An 18,303-nucleotide genomic window follows, 5' to 3' on the forward strand; every position below is an offset into this window, starting at 1 on the left:
GTGCCTCCAACGTCCCCCGAACAACAAGATGCAGGGTCCTTCAGAGGTTTGCAGCTGTGCATACGCCATCCTGTCGACCTCCTCTATCCACTTCACACAAGCAGAAACGGCTCCAGTGGGCCAAACATTACATGAAGACTGATATCAAAACTGTTTTGTTCACGGATGAGTGCCGTGCAGCGCTCGATGGTCCAGATGGATGGAGTGGAGGATGGCTGGTTGATGGACACCCCACGCAAACACGGCTACAGCGCCAACAAGGAGGAGGTGGAGTAATGTTTTGGGCTGGAATCATGGGGAGAGAGATTGTCGGCCCCTTTAGGATCCCTGAAGGCGCTAAAGATGAACTCCATAATGTATGTGGATTTTCTCAAACAGCACTTCCTGCCATGGTTCAAGAAGAAGAACCGTGTATTTCACAGCAAGATCATTTTTCTGCATGATAATGCACCATCTCATGCTGCACATAAAACATCTGCATCTCTGGCTGATATGGGCATAAAAGGGGACAAACTTATGGTGTGACCCCCATGCTCCCCTGACCTCTACCCCATTCAGAACCTTTGGAGCATCATTAAAAGGAGTGTCTATGATGGCGGGAGGCAGTTCACATCCAAGCAACAGCTCTGGGAGGGTATTCTGTCCTCATGCAAAACAATTGAAGCAGAAACCATCCAAAACCTGACAAATTCAATGGACGAGAGAGTTCAGAAGCTCCTTTCGAACAAGGGGTCCTATGTGAAAATGTAACATCACCTAGAATAAAGTTTTGAGTTGAAAACTGTTTGATTTCAGTTTCTAACAACCTGCTAATGCTTATAATTTCAAAAATGACCATTTTTTTGGTCTTTATTAAAATGAAAAGGTTGATCGAAAAGTTTGGGGGATCTAAGAGTGTGGCAACCCAGTAGTCATGATTACTTCGAATTCTGACAATATGAGGGTCATGCTGCAGGTAGTGCAGCAAGAAGGCACTTATGTGTCTTGCGCATCTCGGAGCCCCAAAATTATTTTCCGGGCTAGATGCAGCTAAAAATTATTTTTAATTTTAAATCTGGTGGAGCTTATTATAGATGGCCTAATAGGATCAGTGCTGCACACTGCTACAAAGCCCAAATTATTTTCCAGTCAAGATACAGATAAACATGATTAGTAATTTGAAAGCTTAAAACGGTTGGTAGGGTGATTTTAACCAATCATCAAGCTTTTACTCTCCCCAGGATGACACAGGGGTAGAAAAGTCGTTTCGGATCCATGATTTGTTCATCTTTATGAACGTGAGTCTGTCTACATTATCAGTGGAGAGCCGCGTGCGCTTATCTGTCAGCACACCACCAGCAGCGCTGAACACATGTTCAGACAGAACGCTGGCTGCGGGGCATGACAAGATCTCCAAGGCGTAAGTGGCTAGCTCCGGCCATTTATCCAGATTGGAAGCCCAAAAAGAGCAAGGGTCCAGTGACACAGTCGTGGCTTCAATGTTTACTTGGAGATACTCCTGTACCATCCTCTCTAAGCGTTGACTATGTGTCAGACTTCTTGTCTCCTGTGGCCTTGCAAAGGATGGGCTAAAAAAGTGGTGAAATGATTCTGCAAAATTGATGTTACCAGCTGATACTGTGGTTCTGTTACGGTTTGAGTGCTGAACACTTGACGGTCCCACGGTTGGCAAGTTGGAACTGTGAGATTCACTACGTGCACCACTGGTGTTTTGTGGAAAAGCACATGTAAGATTCTGCAACAGTCTCTGCTGATACTCCTGCATGCGTGCATCCCTTTCTATGGCAGGAATAATTTCGGCAAATTTACTTTTGTACCGGGGATCTAACAGTGTGGCAACCCAGTAGTCAGGATTATTTCTAATTCTCACAATTCGAGGGTCATGTTGCAGGTAGTGCAGCAAGAAGGCACTCATGTGTGTTGTGCATCCAGGAGTACCAAGTCCCTGTTGTGTTGGTGGCGAGGTAACAATCATGCTTCCTTCCTCTGTCCTCTCCCCCCAACCTCGCACAACAGAAATGTGATCAAGGTCTCCCTCATCTGATGAGTCTTCCATCAGTTCGTCCTCCACTTCTTCCTGGGCTCCTGCACCTTCCTCACTAGTTTGGCTGCTACCATGCGCCCTGGTAAAACCATCTCCCCCACCCTCACATGCCTGCCACCTTGGTGCTGCCGACCGTCTGGACCTTGCAGATGTTAGCCCTTCCGCATACAACTCCTCCTCCTCTACTTCCTCCACCTCCTCTTGTGCCACCACCTGACTCCGAATTCTGTTTAACATGTGCTCCAGCATGTAAATCACCGGAATAGTCATGCTGATAATGGCATCATCAGCACTAAACATCTTCGTCGCCATTTCAAAACTGTGCAGAAGGGTGCATAGGTCCCTGATCTGAGACCACTCCTCCAGCGTGATTTGCCCCACCTCTGGATCTTGTTGGCCCAGGCTATACGTCAGAACGTATTGCACCAGGGCTTGTCGGTGCTGCTACAGTCGCTGCAACATGTGCAGAGTTGAATTCCACCGGGTAGGCACATCGCATTTTAGCCGGTGAAGTGGCAGGCCCAACGACTTCTGTAGAGATGTAAGTCGCTGAGCTGCGGGATGCGAACGGCGGAAGTGAGCACACAGCGACCGTGCCCTCTGCAGAAGGCCATCTAGTCTGGGATAGTGGGCTAAAAATTGCTGGACAACCAGGTTCAACACGTGAGCCATACAAGGCACATGTGTGACATTGCCCCGGCGAAGGGCCGCACCCAGGTTTGCAGCATTGTCGCACATGGCCTTCCCTGGTTTCAGGTCCAGTGGAGACAGCCATTCATGAAATTGGTTCTCCAGAGCTGACCACAACTCCTCAGCTGTGTGACTCACATTTCCCAGACATTTCAAAGTAAAAACCGCCTGATGACGTTGAGCCCTACTGCCAGCATAGTAAGGAGGTGTGCAGGATCCCTTCTGCGCAGTTAGAAAGCTTGTGGCATGACCAGACAGGCTTTGGGTGCAGGTGGAAGACCGAGAGGAGGTTGAGGAGGCAGAAGCAGTGGAGGAACTTTGACATAAAGAGGATTGACGCACAACTCGTGGGGACGGCAAGACTTGGACAGCAGCCCATTGTCCTGCTGTCACCATAGTTACCCAGTGCCCAGTCAGCGACATGTAACGCCCCTGTCCATGCCTACTCGTCCAAGTGTCTGTGGTGAAATGCACCCTGTCACACACAGAGTTTCTCAAAGAAGCGGTGATGTTGTGTGCGACATGCTGGTGGAGCGCAGGCACACCTTTCTTTGAGAAGTAGTGCCGACTGGGCATCTGGTACTGGGGCACTGCGACGGACATAAGGTCTCGAAAATCCTCTGTGTCCACCAGGCGGAAAGGCAGCATTTCTGTAGCCAAGAGCTTGCAGATGGTGAAATTCAACCTCTTAGCTTTCTCATGGCTAGGAGGGAATGGTCTTTTACTTGTCCACATCTGAGGGACCGAGGGCTGGCTATTGTGCTTAGACGGGGTTGATAAGGGTGTCCCCGGCAAACTGCCGGTCTGTGAGGAAGATGCAGGCGGACATGTTAGGTTGCCTTGATCCAAAGGTGGTGCTATCGATGTCGGACAGCGCTCAACACCAGCTGGTGTTACCACCTCCAAAGAAAATGATGACCTGCCAATCACGCTGGCTGTTGCGGGTAAAGAGGTGGCAGGACTGCGCCCCAAAACAGGTGTGACTGCTGTCCCCCCAGTCACAGAGGATGAAGAGGCCGCGGATGCACAAGATATGGTAGACGGTGGTTGGCCCGGCCGGCTAGGCCGCATTGTAGCACACTGAGCTTCCCACTGCAACTTATGCTTCATGTCCATGTGCCGGTTCATGCATGAAGTACTCAAACTATGTATTTTTTGGCCTCTACTTAGCTTTTGCTGACAAATGTTACAGATAACACGAGTTGGGTCATCTTTATCGATCTGAAAAAATGCCCAGGCTATGCAAAGCTTAGCACCCATGCGACCTGAAGAGCCACCACGACTTGTGGTGAGAGGCAGAGTTGTGTTTGAGGATGCAGTTGTTGACGTGCTTCCAGTACTACGTCTCTGTCCAGGAAGGCGCAACCTGACCTCGTCGTCACTAGCATCTTCCTCCACCTCCTCTGCTGACCTCATCTCTTGGCTGACTGTGGGTTGACAGTAAGTGGGATCTCCAACCTCATCATCATCACCCTGTGTGTTATCACACCCGTCGTCCTCAGAGCCAACCTGTTCCTGCCCTGACAAAAAACTAAAGTTGTCGCTCCAATCAGGTATTTGAGTCTTATCATCGTCTTCCTCATTGTCTCCACCAACAGGAGTTACAGTTTGGGAATGAGGGTCTACATTATGGTCAGAACCTTCTGCGTCTGGTCCTGGATCCGACTCATAAAGATTCTGGGCATCAGTGCAGATCATTCCTCGTCTGGATTCACAGAAGCGCTGGAGTCGACCTCTGATTCCCAGGCTATAGTATGAGTAAACAGCTCTGCAGACTCAACCATCTGTTCTACCTCATACTCAGACGGGCAGCTGGAGATTTGGGAGCTGTGAGGAAGCAAGTGCGATTTGGGTGACACCTTTGAGGACTGGAGTATTTGTGATGTTGAAGTTGATGTGGAGGAGAGCCCACTTAAAGGAGCACTTGATATCCGTTGAAGCACCTGCTGTTTTTGTGCCTCATCTGGAATTTGTAGCGATTGGCGTGGCCGTAAGAAAGGGATCTTATCACATTGTCCGCTAAAAGAAGTAGACATTTTAGTTTGGCTGGAAGATGGTCTTTCTTCTGCAGATGTTACTGTTGCTTTAACACCTACCCCACGGACACAACCTTTTTTCCCCTTCCCAACACGCCTATTACCCTTTCCACCAGCAGCAGGCCTTTTTCCACTCATTTTGGTGGTTAACTAATTCACAACTCTGGAGTTGTTTGCACAAAAAAACAATGGATGGTAACCGAGCAGAGCTGAGTGGCCAAACTGTGGTATTAGGCCAAAACTATTGGCTGGGTTAGATGCAGAAAAAAAATTATATTCAATTTGCAACCTGATGGAGGTCAGTATAGATGGACTAATACAACAAGTCCCACACACAGCTAGAAGCCCAATATTTTTTCAGAGCTAGATGCAGAAAAAAATATATTCAGTTTGCAACCTGATGGAGGTCAGTATAGATGGACTAATACAACAAGTCCCACACACAGCTAGAAGCCCAATATTTTTTCAGAGGTAGATGCAGAAAAAAATAGATTCAGTTTGCAACCTGATGGAGGTCTGTATAGATGGATTAATAGAACAAGTCCCACACACAGCTAGAAGCCCAATATTTTTTCAGAGGTAGATGCAGAAAAAAATATATTCAGTTTGCAACCTGATGGAGGTCTGTATAGATGGATTAATAGAACAAGTCCCACACACAGCTAGAAGCCCAATATTTTTTCAGAGGTAGATGCAGAAAAAAATATATTCAGTTTGCAACTTGATGGAGGTCAGTATAGATAGACTAATACAACAAGTCCCACACACAGCTAGAAGCCCAAATATTTTTTCAGAGTTACTGTAGATGCAGATAAAAATTATTTTTAATTTGCAACCTGATGGAGGTCAGTATAGATGGACTAATAGAGAAAGTCCGACACACTACTAGAAGGCCAAATATTTTTTCAGAGCTAGATGCAGAAAAAAATTATATTCAGTTTGCAACCTGATGGAGGTCAGTATAGATGGATTAATAGAACAAGACCCACACACAGCTAGAAGCCCAATATTTTTTCAGAGGTAGATGCAGAAAAAAATATATTCAGTTTGCAACCTGATGGAGGTCAGTATAGATGGACTAACAGAGAAAGTCCCACACACTACTAGAAGGCCAAATATTTTTTCAGAGCTAGATGCAGAAAAAAATTATATTCAGTTTGCAACCTGATGGAGGTCTGTATAGATGGATTAATAGAACAAGACCCACACACAGCTAGAAGCCCAATATTTTTTCAGAGGTAGATGCAGAAAAAAATATATTCAGTTTGCAACCTGATGGAGGTCAGTATAGGTGGACTAATAGAACAAGTCCCACACACTGCTAGAAGGCCAAATATTTTTTCAGAGCTAGATGCAGAAAAAAATTAGATTCAGTTTGCAACCTGATGGAGGTCAGTATAGATGGACTAATAGAATGATGCTATGCCCAAAAGATTTTACTTCACTAGGTGCAGTAAAAAAATTGGTATTCTATACACAGGTGGTATATCTTGCAACACAGATAGGCTACTCCACTGACTAACACACTCTGCAATAGGCCAAAAAGGATTAGCTTTGCTAGATTCAGCCAAATGCTGTGAAAAAAACTTGCACAGCACTGGCACAGACCTGCCTGGCAAAAACTGATAGGAACTGATGTAACCTAGTCCTGAAAAGGACTCCAATTACAATTAGTCTTTACTCCCACAACCTATCTATTTAAGAGCACAGACCTGCCTGATAAAAGTCGTAGGAAATGCTGTAACCTAGTCCTTAAAAGGACTACAATCACAACTATTCCCTACTCCCAAGCTATCTGTAGATTTGTGCGAAAATTGGCTTGAAATTAACAAGGTATAGCGCACACAGCAACAGCGGTGCCGTCTAACATGCAGCTGCAGCAGTGAGAAAATGGTGGCGACGGGGAAAATGGCTTGGTCTTATAGGGCAAGGACATGTGACATACACTGCCAATGACACATGCCCTTGCTTGTGTGAAAAAAAGCACTTCGCTCCGTGTGTGCGCTGCTGATAGGCTGACAGATTGCACCTCCCCACTGTAAATGCGGGAAAGAGAAAAAAAAAATGGAGATCTTCATTGTTCCTGCAGAGATCCATCCCCTGCCCTACCCCCCACCCCACTGTACACTCAAACTGCGTATTAACATTAATTTTCATCATTACTGAGAAAAAATCCAGTTATGATTTTGGTGCACGAACAGTTATCGAACATAACCTCGAACAGCCGAATTTTTCTCAAATTGTTCGTGTTCGCCGAACGGCTCGAACACCGCCCAAAACAGCTCGAATTTGAGATTGGCGAACAGTTCGAGTAGAACAACGCTCATCTCTAGTGGGGTGGCATACTACACAGTAGCTGGACCCCTGTAGTCTTTATTGCAGGTACACTAACAGCTCGGCATTACATTGATTTGGAATGACTAGTACCAAAAGCCATTTTTCAACACATTAAAGCAAGCCACATTTTGTTTGTGTTACTGTGCGCAGCCAGCATGACCTAGACATGCTACCATGGCCTGCAAAGTCACCAGACTCATCTTCCATCAAACACATCTGGGATGTCATTGGTCGGCAATTGCACAGGAAGCTGCCAGAAGTGGATTTTGATGACCTGCATGCCCAAGACCATACATACAATGTGGTAGAACATTCCACAGACAGCCATTGATAACCTCATTGATAGCATGCAAAGGCATGTAAGTGGTTGTATTTCTGCAAGGGGTGCTCAAATTTAATAATGAATAAATCAAGATGTTTTGAAAATTTTCCTTCCATTTGTACGTCATTTGCATATCATTACCATGTTTATTACCCCGTGATTTTCAAAATTCTACTACTACTCCTTCTTGATGTTGCAATTTCAATGTCCGGGAGTGTAATATATGCTTTAAGTTAAACACTTTAAGTAAACCATTTTTCAGCTTATTTCTACACTATAATAAATATCAAATTTACCAATAAACCTCCATTTAGTAAGTTCTTATCTAATTCTTACCTCATCTTGAGACTTGACTAATGTATGAAAGGTCCGTTCCCCAATTTCTCCATCTATCATTTTATTACGTATCTAAAAAGAAGGAAATAGATTTGAATCTAAGTCACTGTTAGTGCAGGTGCACACAACCGTAGATTCTCTAATCAGAGAGGATCGGGTCCATTATGCAAATGACACTCAGCTCAAACTCTGATCAGAATTTGATCAGAGTGTCAGTGTAGTGCAATCCAATTCTGTTGGACGACGGAGAGAAAAATGTCTCTATCTTCTCCATTCTGTGAGACCACATAAATTGGACTGCACTCAGATGTTATCCGAGTGCAGTCCGATGATTTCCATGCACTCATTGACTTTCTTGGCCAAGTGCAATTCGAATATCATATCAAACTGGAGCATGCAGCGACTTTTTCCTCAGACTGGCTGTGACCGAGAAAAAAAATCGGACTTGTGCATGGCCGCATAGCATAACATTGGTCCAAGTGTGATCTGATGTTTTGTCAGATTGCACTCAGACAGCAAATACACTAGTCTGCAAGTGCCCTTATAGAAATCAGTCTTCTATCTGCAGAGATAAATTGCTAGCTTTTCTGAAAAGGATAATTTAAAGTCCAAGTTTTTAAACTGCGTCAAATCCCAATGTATATAATAGTTGGAAGAGAATTTACTATTCCCCCAAAAATTATACTAGGAGTATTCTGAAGTATATTATAAATAGAATGACCGTGACTCAACAAGACCATCATGAAAAAGGAGTTGACAGGGGGGAGTGGGAAGTGTCTGATTCATGAAGAGTCGCACGTGTCTTAATGAATCAGGCAAGATATAAATATGCACTTGAAGGCCACTGCTTATCATGAATTGGAAGAGAAGGGGTCACCATACTCCTTCATGCTCATCATTCCCCCATCATTCTCCTGCCGGGCCCTAGCTCCACCCACTTTGTTGGAGTTGGGCGAAAATGGAGTGAAAACGGCCTCATGTTACACAAAAATTTTGTGACTTTTCAAAGCTTTTTACAACAGTTTTCTGGCATAAAAGCTTTGATGAATCAGGGACTATATCTACTATAAAACCTACCAACAGCCATGAAACTTAAAGGAAACCTGTCATGTAAAATAATGCTACTAACCTGCAGATATGGGGTTAATCTGCAGGTTAATAGCATTCTGACACCTTGTGGCCCCGCTGCCAAGGAGAAATTAACTTTATTCCTCCCTTCAGCGTTTGGGGTTCAGTAATGGGGTGGCGCTGACACAGTTTCAGTCACCGCTCTGTGTATGGAGAGCAGTGGCTGTAACTGCAACCCTAGCCCTGACTGACAGCCAGCTCTAATGGTGAGCTGCTTTCAGTCAGTGCTAGGGTGTGATTACAGCCACTGCTCTACATCGACAAAATGTTGAGCTTAGCTTAGCCTTTGTTTACATGCACAATGCAGTTTTAGACATATTCTAGAACTAGTACCAGAAGTACCCAGTGAATTCCATGACATTATAATGCATCTGCCTCAGTCCATCAAGGACACTATTATTTTTATGGGGTAAAATAAAGAAGCGCAATCTACAAACAGACTCCAATCAAAGCCCTAGGTATAGAACTGCTCACTTTAAAGTAGCTTTAGGATATGATGAATACAATAAATACCTCTACTTTATGTTCATTTTCAAGTTCAGCATCCAGAAAGTCAAGCGTTACTGGTTCCTGTGATTTTGGATTCTAAGGCAGAGAATAAAAAGCGTAAAATAACAGGCTTGCCCTGATTAAACTACCACAATCTACAGTAAATAAAAGCCTAGACTATCCTAAACTAGAATTGTAACTTACCCCTTTGGATTTGTTGCGCTATGAAGCAATAACCATTTTCAGCAAAATATTACATAAATATATATCATAAATGAAAAATATCTAATAACACACAACTAAGATCTATAATACAATTATCACAAAAATTGCGATAAAATATGATTTTTTTTTTATCTTAATTCTGTTTGGGTAAGCAACACAACTAAACATAGATAATAGTGGCAATTATTACACTATACCTTGGCTATGAAACTATACAAGAAATGTAATACTACAGTTGAGTAGATGAGGCAAAATTCGAATTCACCTGTGTGCACGGATTTTCCTGGGAAATTTGATTCATGGAGAAGTTGTTCTCTGTGAATGTAATGTCTCTGGGGGTCTCTCCAGAATCAAGAGCATAATAAATGTAATATGTCTAAAAGAAAAATCCTTTTTCTCACCTTACCACTCACCTATCTGGCCCCTCCGCTCCTCACCGTCACCCATCTGGACCTCATCACATCTTCTGATCGCTGCCGCTCACACTGAAATCCCCGGATCTCTGACAGTGAGCCAGGACTGCCGCCTCTGATGAGGCCCGAGAGGATTCTGCGCAAGCGTAATGTGCGCTGTGACCTTGCGCGTGCATGTGCAGAACCATCCGGGGCATCATCAGAGCCGGAAGTCCCAACTCACTGTGAGAGCCCCGGGGATTTCAGCCAGGATCAAAAGATGAGGCGATGACCGGATGGTGAAAAGCGGAATATCCGGAGAGGTAAGCGGTAAGGTGATTCTAAGGCTTTGTTTTATTTTTTTTTTACTTCTTGATGGCCCTTTACAATTCAGAAACATGGCGGCCAGGGCTCACCATCTTTCTGAACCTGCATGGAAGCAAATTACAAAAAAATCTGCATTTTGGCGAATGCAAAAATTTGTAAAAATCAAGCAGAATTCAATTCCACTCAAATGTATTCGCTCGCCTCTAATGTATACAATATATTTTGTATCTGTATTACTGGTTTATCTATTATATCATCAGATATATGTTGACACCACATCGGGTTTTTGTCTGTTACTGTTGAATAAGGCTCCATAATGCAATTGTCTTATAAAACATATAGTGCTAAACTTTCTGCAATGTACATAGTATAATTGTTTGCTGCAGATCATGAAATGTATCATGGTGCTTGATGACATGGCATTGCATGTCAACAGTTGAAAATTTTAGGTAAATGTTATGAAGCACGTATCAGCACATGAAAGGTATTGCAGAGGGAAATTATTATTTTTTTTTACAAAATAACAATTTAAAATTGCAAGAGTTTACGGTAATTGTAAAAACAGAGTTTTAACTGATATACTTCAGTTACCCTGCTCTGTTAATACTTCATCATTTAGGTTTTGGTTGTGATAAAGAAATACAATTTTAAATATACTAAAGGTCCCGTATTTTAAATTATTTTATTTTTACATGTCAACCAGCATAATAACACTGGACTAAGAAGTAGGGGATTAATCCTAATGTATGGTAATTAAATCCTTAGCAAATATTTATCTGGACTTCTGAGACTAATGATTAATTCCTGTTAGTTAATAGCCAATATATCCTCACTAAAAAATTTAATTATTTGGAATATTTGTTCTGGATTATTATGCATAATATTTAAATTGATGTTTGAAAAAATTACAACAATATATTTAAAGGAATATTTTAAAGCAAATCTACATTTTCATTGCACCTCACTATTCATAAGATCCCGCATGCTAGGGAACTCTTCAAGCCCCACACCAATTCCTGTATATATAATAGTTTTATAGATAAGCCTTAATAAACCTTAAGATCATTGCATTCTGGATTATCCTTTTAATTGTATTAATGACAAAACAATGAAACTTGATGTAGTTAGAGAATGAGAATGGTGCCAATTTAAATGGAAGGTATCATCAGAAAATGATCTATTGTTTAAATCAGGTTTTCGTGTTAGATGTATTTTTTCAAAATTTTGGGAATGTTTTTTTTTTTTTCATGTCACAATCTTTATTTTAAAAAATAGTACTCTTGCAAATTTCACAGTGGCCATTTGGGCTTCTTTACACTCTTACTTACTGGCCTTCAAGGAAGAGTTTTCAGCAGCTTGTTTATTATCAGAGGCAGGATTACAATGACAGATAACACCTCTATACACAGTTTATAATACAGCACTCAGGAGTAGAGAAAAGATGGCCGAACCGGAACATAAATGTTCGGCTTTCATACAGGATGGTCACTGTTTGGGCTACACCAAATACAGACTCTGCTGTGTTCAGGGTAAGACCCTGATGCCACAGAGGAGAGAGAGAAAGAGAGTGAAAGAAAGAGAGATGTAAAAAAAAAAAATTCTCTTAAAATTTCGGGTCTCCATTATTTTCAATGAGGTTCGGGTTCTGGTGGACGTTCGGCTACTGTTCTGGTATCCGAACCAAACTTTCTCAAAAGTTTGGGTCGACTGCCAGAACTTGAACTTACAGTGGTCCGCCCATCCCTACTCAGGGGTAACTTCACAGCTCCCCCTGCTCCCTCTCCCTTCACAATGACTTTTGCCAAGGCTTATTAGATTCTTCAACACAAATGATGGGGTCAGATTCTGTTTATTATGGCTAATCTATATGTGATGTTTCCTTAAACAATATAAAGCTAGAGAATTAAAAAGTCCCAGCAAGTACCAGTGTGAAAATAGCAAGATTTCTGTTTTTTTTGCAGATTGTGATATGGAAATTTTAAAAAAAAAACCCTTTTAATATAAAAACCTGATTTAAACAATAGGTCACTTTCTGATCATAGCTTCCCTTTAAGACTAGGTATATGTAAGGGTGCAGTCAGAAGGCTGCATAAATTAAACTGAGATTGGAACGCAGTGCATGGATTGACCGGCGGCTCTCCCGACCTAGCTTCACGTATTTCTATGCAGTTGGCATGCTCGGGAGAGCCGCCGACCAGTCCGTGCACTGCATTCCGATCTCAGTAAAATTTATATGGCCGTCTGACTCTGCCCTTATTATGGGTTGTATTGATGATGATACTGAAAAGTTAAAGGCTTCCTTCATACATTACTAAAAAAAAATACAGTGCACATTATATACAGATTAAAAGACAATTACAATTTTTAGATTTCGGATCCTCTTCTTATGACACAAATAAAAAAATATAAGGCCCAAATACAAATAAAAATACAAGGCACAAATAATCAAAATGCAAATGAAAAATCAGTTTCTTACATGCAGTGGATAATGAACAGAAGGACGAGCAGCATGCAATGCCAATGCAGAATAGACATTTTTCCATACCAACCAAAAAAAGAGCAAAGGAAACAAGAAAATAATATAATAAGAAATACACTATTTAATATTAGTTTTCAAGAAAATAAGATAATAATAACAAAGTAATGCATGATATAAACTAAAAAATTACCTACTGTGAAAATGTTTTGATGTTTAAATATAGTAACATAATAGTATGACATAATGAGAACAAATAGTGAAATAAAAAAAGAAACATAACAAAACATTCCATGCAATAAATTATGTAATATTAGGGTGAATTCACATGCCGCAGATTTGTTTGCAAAAATTCTGCAACTGTCCCATTCATTCAAGTGTGTCCTACAGAACTGTATTCACTGACTGCAGAATAAAAACCATTGAGATGTACGGAAAAAAATCTCCGTTGTCAACCTTTTGTAAAATATCTGCAGATTGTGAATTCACCATAATGATCATGCAATTCATAGCATAATAGCACAGATATTTACTAAAAAATAAGTTATTAGAGATGGAAGAATCGACTTCACAGGACTCTGATCTATTTGCCAGGTCAATAATCTATGATCGGTGGACAAGAGGCCTGCAAATCTCCTTATCTCCCGGTATTCCTGCCTCCTTCTAAGATTAGCATGGTCAATGAACTAAAGTCCTGCAAATCGATTTTCCCATCTCTAGTAGACATATATTGAATAAATACTGTTCTTAAACTATGCAAAAGATTTAAAATCTGCAAATAATTAATAATGATCTTTTTAAACATTATATGTGGTGATCTAAAAGGGTCTTATCCTAAAGGGCAAGACAAAAAAAACCCCACAAAATAAAGATGGTAGGATGTTTTTAAGTTTGGTAGTAGGGCAGGGCCACCTGTTAATGAATGTTATATGTAGAGATAGATATAAATAATATAAGTATACTATATTCAAAGGTTAACCAAAAATGTAATAAAGTGCATTTTCTTGGGTTTCTCCAGATTTGCCTAAATTATTTATTTCTTACTGAAATATCCAATAAATGTTTAAAGTAGGTAATAGAATATAAACATCTGTCACACAAAGCCTCTCATGTTAAAAGTGACGCTTCAATAATTGCTTACTATATATGAATCAGCAGTATGTGAATATGATATGAAGGGGGTTTTTTAGGGAAAAAACAGGTGGCTCATTTTTGTGATAGAATTGTTTAAAGTCACTTGATGGAAATTACTACCTGTCCATTGTATCCAATTTTTCCCCAGTCTGACTGCAGTAAAGGAATCACTTAACAGTTCTCTGTCCTATAGTCTAACTTTAGGAGGAGTTAGTGCTAGGGAATGAAGTCACTCCTCCCTCTGCAACTGTCAGACTTTTTACAGACTATTTATAGTTAAGAAGTTTTCCTACAGTAATAATCAAATGTATTATACTGTACTTTGGGTGTTCCCTGTATATGAAATAACAGTGAGGTACAAATCATTAGATTAGTATAATGTAAAAAACCCTCTTAGGAGCCTAAGGCTGTTTCCACGATGATGTTACAGAAGTTGTGCAGAATTTCTGAAGCTATTATTTAAATTAGGTTACTCGCGTTTCTTTACTGTGTTTGTTTTTTTAACATGCATTTTTGACGCTGTGGTTTTTGCCTCTTTTCGGGTGCCAAGCTTTCAATAAATCTGCTTTGTTTTTGATAATTCCTGGTATGTGGCTTTGACAAAACGTTATTGCTATACTTAGGTGCGGTTTTGATGTGTTTCCGTTGCGAAATCGCACTTAAAACACCCGTGCGTTTTTTATCTGGAGACTTTCTGCACCTAATGCAAGTCTATGGGGAAAATCCGCACAGAAAACAGCATACGCGCAAGAGAACTTGACATGCTGCAAATTTGAAACCCGCACAGCAGGTCATTTTACGCTGTGTTAAAAAGAAGCACAGTAGATATGAGATTCTATAAACCCCATTCACTTTGCTAGAATTGTAAGATGCTCCATTTTTGACATAGAGAAAATACACAGCGTCAAAAAATGACCAAAAGCTCAATGTGGGAACGTAGCCTTAGAATCACAGTAAACCATTCTAGACAACTGAGATGGAAACAAACTTTTCTACTATTAGGCCACGGTCTCACGTTCAGGATTTGGTCAGTATTTTACATCAGTATTTGTAAGACTAAACCAGGTGAGAACAGAGGAAATGTATAATAGAAACACGTCACCACTTCTGTATTTTTCACCCACTCCTGGTTTTGACTTACAAATACTGATATAAAATACTGACCAAATACTGAACATGTGACAGTAGATTAAGTTTATCATTGCAGCTCACCTGACACTACTAAGCTACAACCCGACTTTCCCACTGTTTAAGTCAGTGCTGTTACTGCACCGACACAAGAAATGGAAAAGCTGGTTCATAGATCATGAATGATATGTTCTGAGACCGCTGTAGATGCTAGGATAGCTAGGTTACAGTTCAGTGATGATACTTTTTGAGACTGAACTGCTATTAATGCTGGTAAAGCGGGGTTTCAGGTTAGTGATCAGACATTCTGAAACTGATCTAGAACCTGGGAAAGCTGGGTTATTTCTTACTGACATGTTCTGAAACTGCTGCTGATGCTGAGAAAGCTGGGTTACAGCTCAGTGTTGATACATTCTGACACTGCAGGTTCTGAAAGCTGGTTTGCAAGTTCAGATATGATATTGAAAATGCTTCCAGTTCTGAGAAAGGTGGGTTACAGATCAGTGATAATATGCTCTAAAACTGTTTTAGATGCAGGGAAAGCTGGATTCTACTTTCAGAGACTGCAGCTGACAATGGGAAAGCTGAGTTGCAGTTCAGTGATATGTTTTGAAACTGCTGTTGATCCTAGAAAGCTGAGCTGCAGTTCATTTATGATGCTCTTGGAGACTGCTGCCAATGATGGGAAAGCTGGGCTAACATTTAGTGATTATACACTAAAGTGCTATGCAATGTGTTATCAGATCGCGCTCGGATAGCTGAATCAGCATGAGAAAACAATCTGAGTGTGCTGTGAGTGCATTTGATGATCGGATCACGGGCACTCATACAAGTCTATGGGTGCGTGTAAAACATGAACTGCACTTAGATGACATCAGAGTGTAGTCCAATGTACTTAGAGTCAATGGAGAAGGAGAAATTAAATTCTCAGTCTTTTCCGCACCTGTGCTGCAATACTGTCATGGTAGAGAATCGGATCACAGTAAGGTGACACTCGGATCAATCTCTGACAGAGTTTGAGCCAGGCGTCATTAGCAAAATCGGCCCGCTTCACTCACATGAGAGAATCTACGCTAGTGTGACCTCGGCCTAACTATCAAAAAGTTGAGTTGCAGCTCAGGGATAATACATTCTGAAACTGCTGCTTATGCTAGGAAAGTTGGGTTGCAGTCTAGTGAAAATTCTTTCTGAGACTACTGTTACTGCTGATAATCAGAAAACATGTTACAGTTCAGTGTTCATATTTTCTAAAACCATTGTTGACCTTTTTTTCATAGTTTTGTCTGTTTTTGTCATTCTCTCAGTTATTCCACCCTCCACCTAATCAAGTAAGATTATGTTACAACAACAGTAAACAGATTACTCTCATGTTAAAGCCCTCCCCTATTTTAGACAGCTGTCGGCCAAACGATTGTTTGGGCCATCATCTTCCCTGAGTCTCTCATATATAGAAATGCTTAGCTTGGGTGAACGCTCCGCTGTTCTCTCCGTCACTGACTGACTCCTAGGGCAGCAGCTTAACTCCGTGCAGAGGAAAAAGATCGACTGTCGGAATTGCAAGATGTCGATCCTTCTCTCCCCTGACATAATCTGTTGGGGAGAGAAACGAGGCCTCCATACAGTCTAGATTGTAGGCCAATACCATCAATGACCACAGGTCTGGCCACCTTCAGTCTAATGTGTATGAGGGCTTTAACTTTAAGGCCCTTTCATCAAAATGAAAATAACAATATTTTGAACCTATTTTTTAAATATATGGGTGAAATTTAAAATGAATAACTGCTAAAAATATATATCAAAAAAAATTTCTTCAAATATCAAGTTTTAAGAAATGGTCCTATTTGAAGCAAATATTCCTTTTAAACAAAAACTTTTAGGTGAACATATACATGTTTAATTGGATACAGTAAGAATTTATTGAATGTGTAGAATGGTAACTTGAATAATCCAATGCAATTCAAGAAATATTAAGATTGGACAAGTCTGTTTCCCCATAATGGTAAGCCGATCTTCTATGTGAGAAGTTCAGGAGGTCATTTCAGTACCCCTACAGCTCCTCCACAGTGGCAATAAACGATTCCCATTAAAATTAAAGGTTTATGTGGGTAATTTTTATACTTTCTTGTGCCTGTACAACAACCTAATAGCACGATTAAGCAATTTGTGCCAAACACATTTTACTCTTACAGCAAAAAAGCATGTTGAAAGATTGGCCAAGGCAGATTTTATTTATAAAGCATCTTGTTAAAGCTAAATATATTTTCAAATACCATAAAACAACTACTGCAGCATGTAAACCAGGACGCATGCTCACGGCCAGTACAGAACACAGCTTCCAAGTTAGTGATTTCAGCTTTTCACTGACATTTATTACCTGATAACCAGGCTTTCTTTTCCTCAAATTTATCATAGGGATACCTACGCCTATAGACTGAAGTAGTAAACAAAGTTGATTTTCTCCTTACATCTTACATAATGTATATAATTGGTACACAAAACAAAAATAGCTTGCACAGAATGTAGAACAACTGCATAGAATTTATATTGGCATGGGATTTATGCTGACGCTCCTGTCTCCCATCACAATTTAAAAGCATACATCATCAATTAAATTTCTATGAAATTAGTTACAATGTATGGGCTCGATGATTCATCAAAGCTTTTTCTGCCTTAAAAGCTCTGATCAACTTTTTGGCATTCTAACGCCATTTCCGCCCTGCTCCAACAAAGTGGGACGAGAGCGTAGCATCCACTGCTCGTCAAATTCATGACTAGCAGCTGTGCTCGCTACAAGACTAATCAAACTCCAGCAAGGACTGGAGTAGGACATGTGATGAGGCGCACACAGCAGTGTATGTCACTCGTCAGATGATTCATGAAGAGGCACATGGCTGACTCCAGCACATTTCCTCATCATGACCATAGTGAACAACTCCAGTCTTTTTGAATTGGGCCCTATATGTTTATTTGAGACAGGCTACTTAGATTGCCTCAATAAGGCTCATGTGAGTGATGGTAGTCTCTGTATAAGGCTCATGTGAGCAATGGCAGTCTCTGTACAGTGGAGTAGAAAATGTCGGTGCTGTGTATGCAGTATAATATATATTCCAGCACATAGACTGCAGGCAAAATTGTATGAATTAGGAATGTAGTAATTAAGATCCTTTCTAATATTGTCCCCAACATTGGCACTGTCATTAAAATAATATTATTTAATAGAACATAAAAAGATATACTTT

The 18,303-nt window shown here is 40.9% G+C and overlaps 1 protein-coding gene across 7 annotated transcripts in view; it reads right to left on the reverse strand.

Annotated features, from left to right (window-relative positions):
- The window catches only part of CACNA2D1 (calcium voltage-gated channel auxiliary subunit alpha2delta 1), a 1,188,449-nt gene that overhangs the window by 154,249 nt on the left and 1,015,897 nt on the right, over positions 1 to 18,303 (reverse strand). For 2 of the 7 annotated variants that reach the window (XM_073652314.1, XM_073652316.1), the window contains exons 19-21: positions 17,439 to 17,495; positions 9,407 to 9,478; positions 7,766 to 7,837 (exon numbers count right to left, since the gene is read on the reverse strand). In XM_073652314.1, the coding sequence (XP_073508415.1) occupies positions 7,766 to 7,837; positions 9,407 to 9,478; positions 17,439 to 17,495 (201 nt within the window). The remainder of the gene's footprint in view (positions 1 to 7,765; positions 7,838 to 9,406; positions 9,479 to 17,438; positions 17,496 to 18,303) is intronic. The other 5 variants (XM_073652320.1, XM_073652318.1, XM_073652317.1 and 2 more) reach the window with 3 other exon arrangements.

The sequence above is a fragment of the Phyllobates terribilis genome, unplaced genomic scaffold, assembly GCF_046119375.1.
Source record: "Phyllobates terribilis strain yellow unplaced genomic scaffold, ASM4611937v1 Scaffold_11__3_contigs__length_659146591, whole genome shotgun sequence".
Classification (NCBI taxonomy): domain Eukaryota; kingdom Metazoa; phylum Chordata; class Amphibia; order Anura; family Dendrobatidae; genus Phyllobates; species Phyllobates terribilis.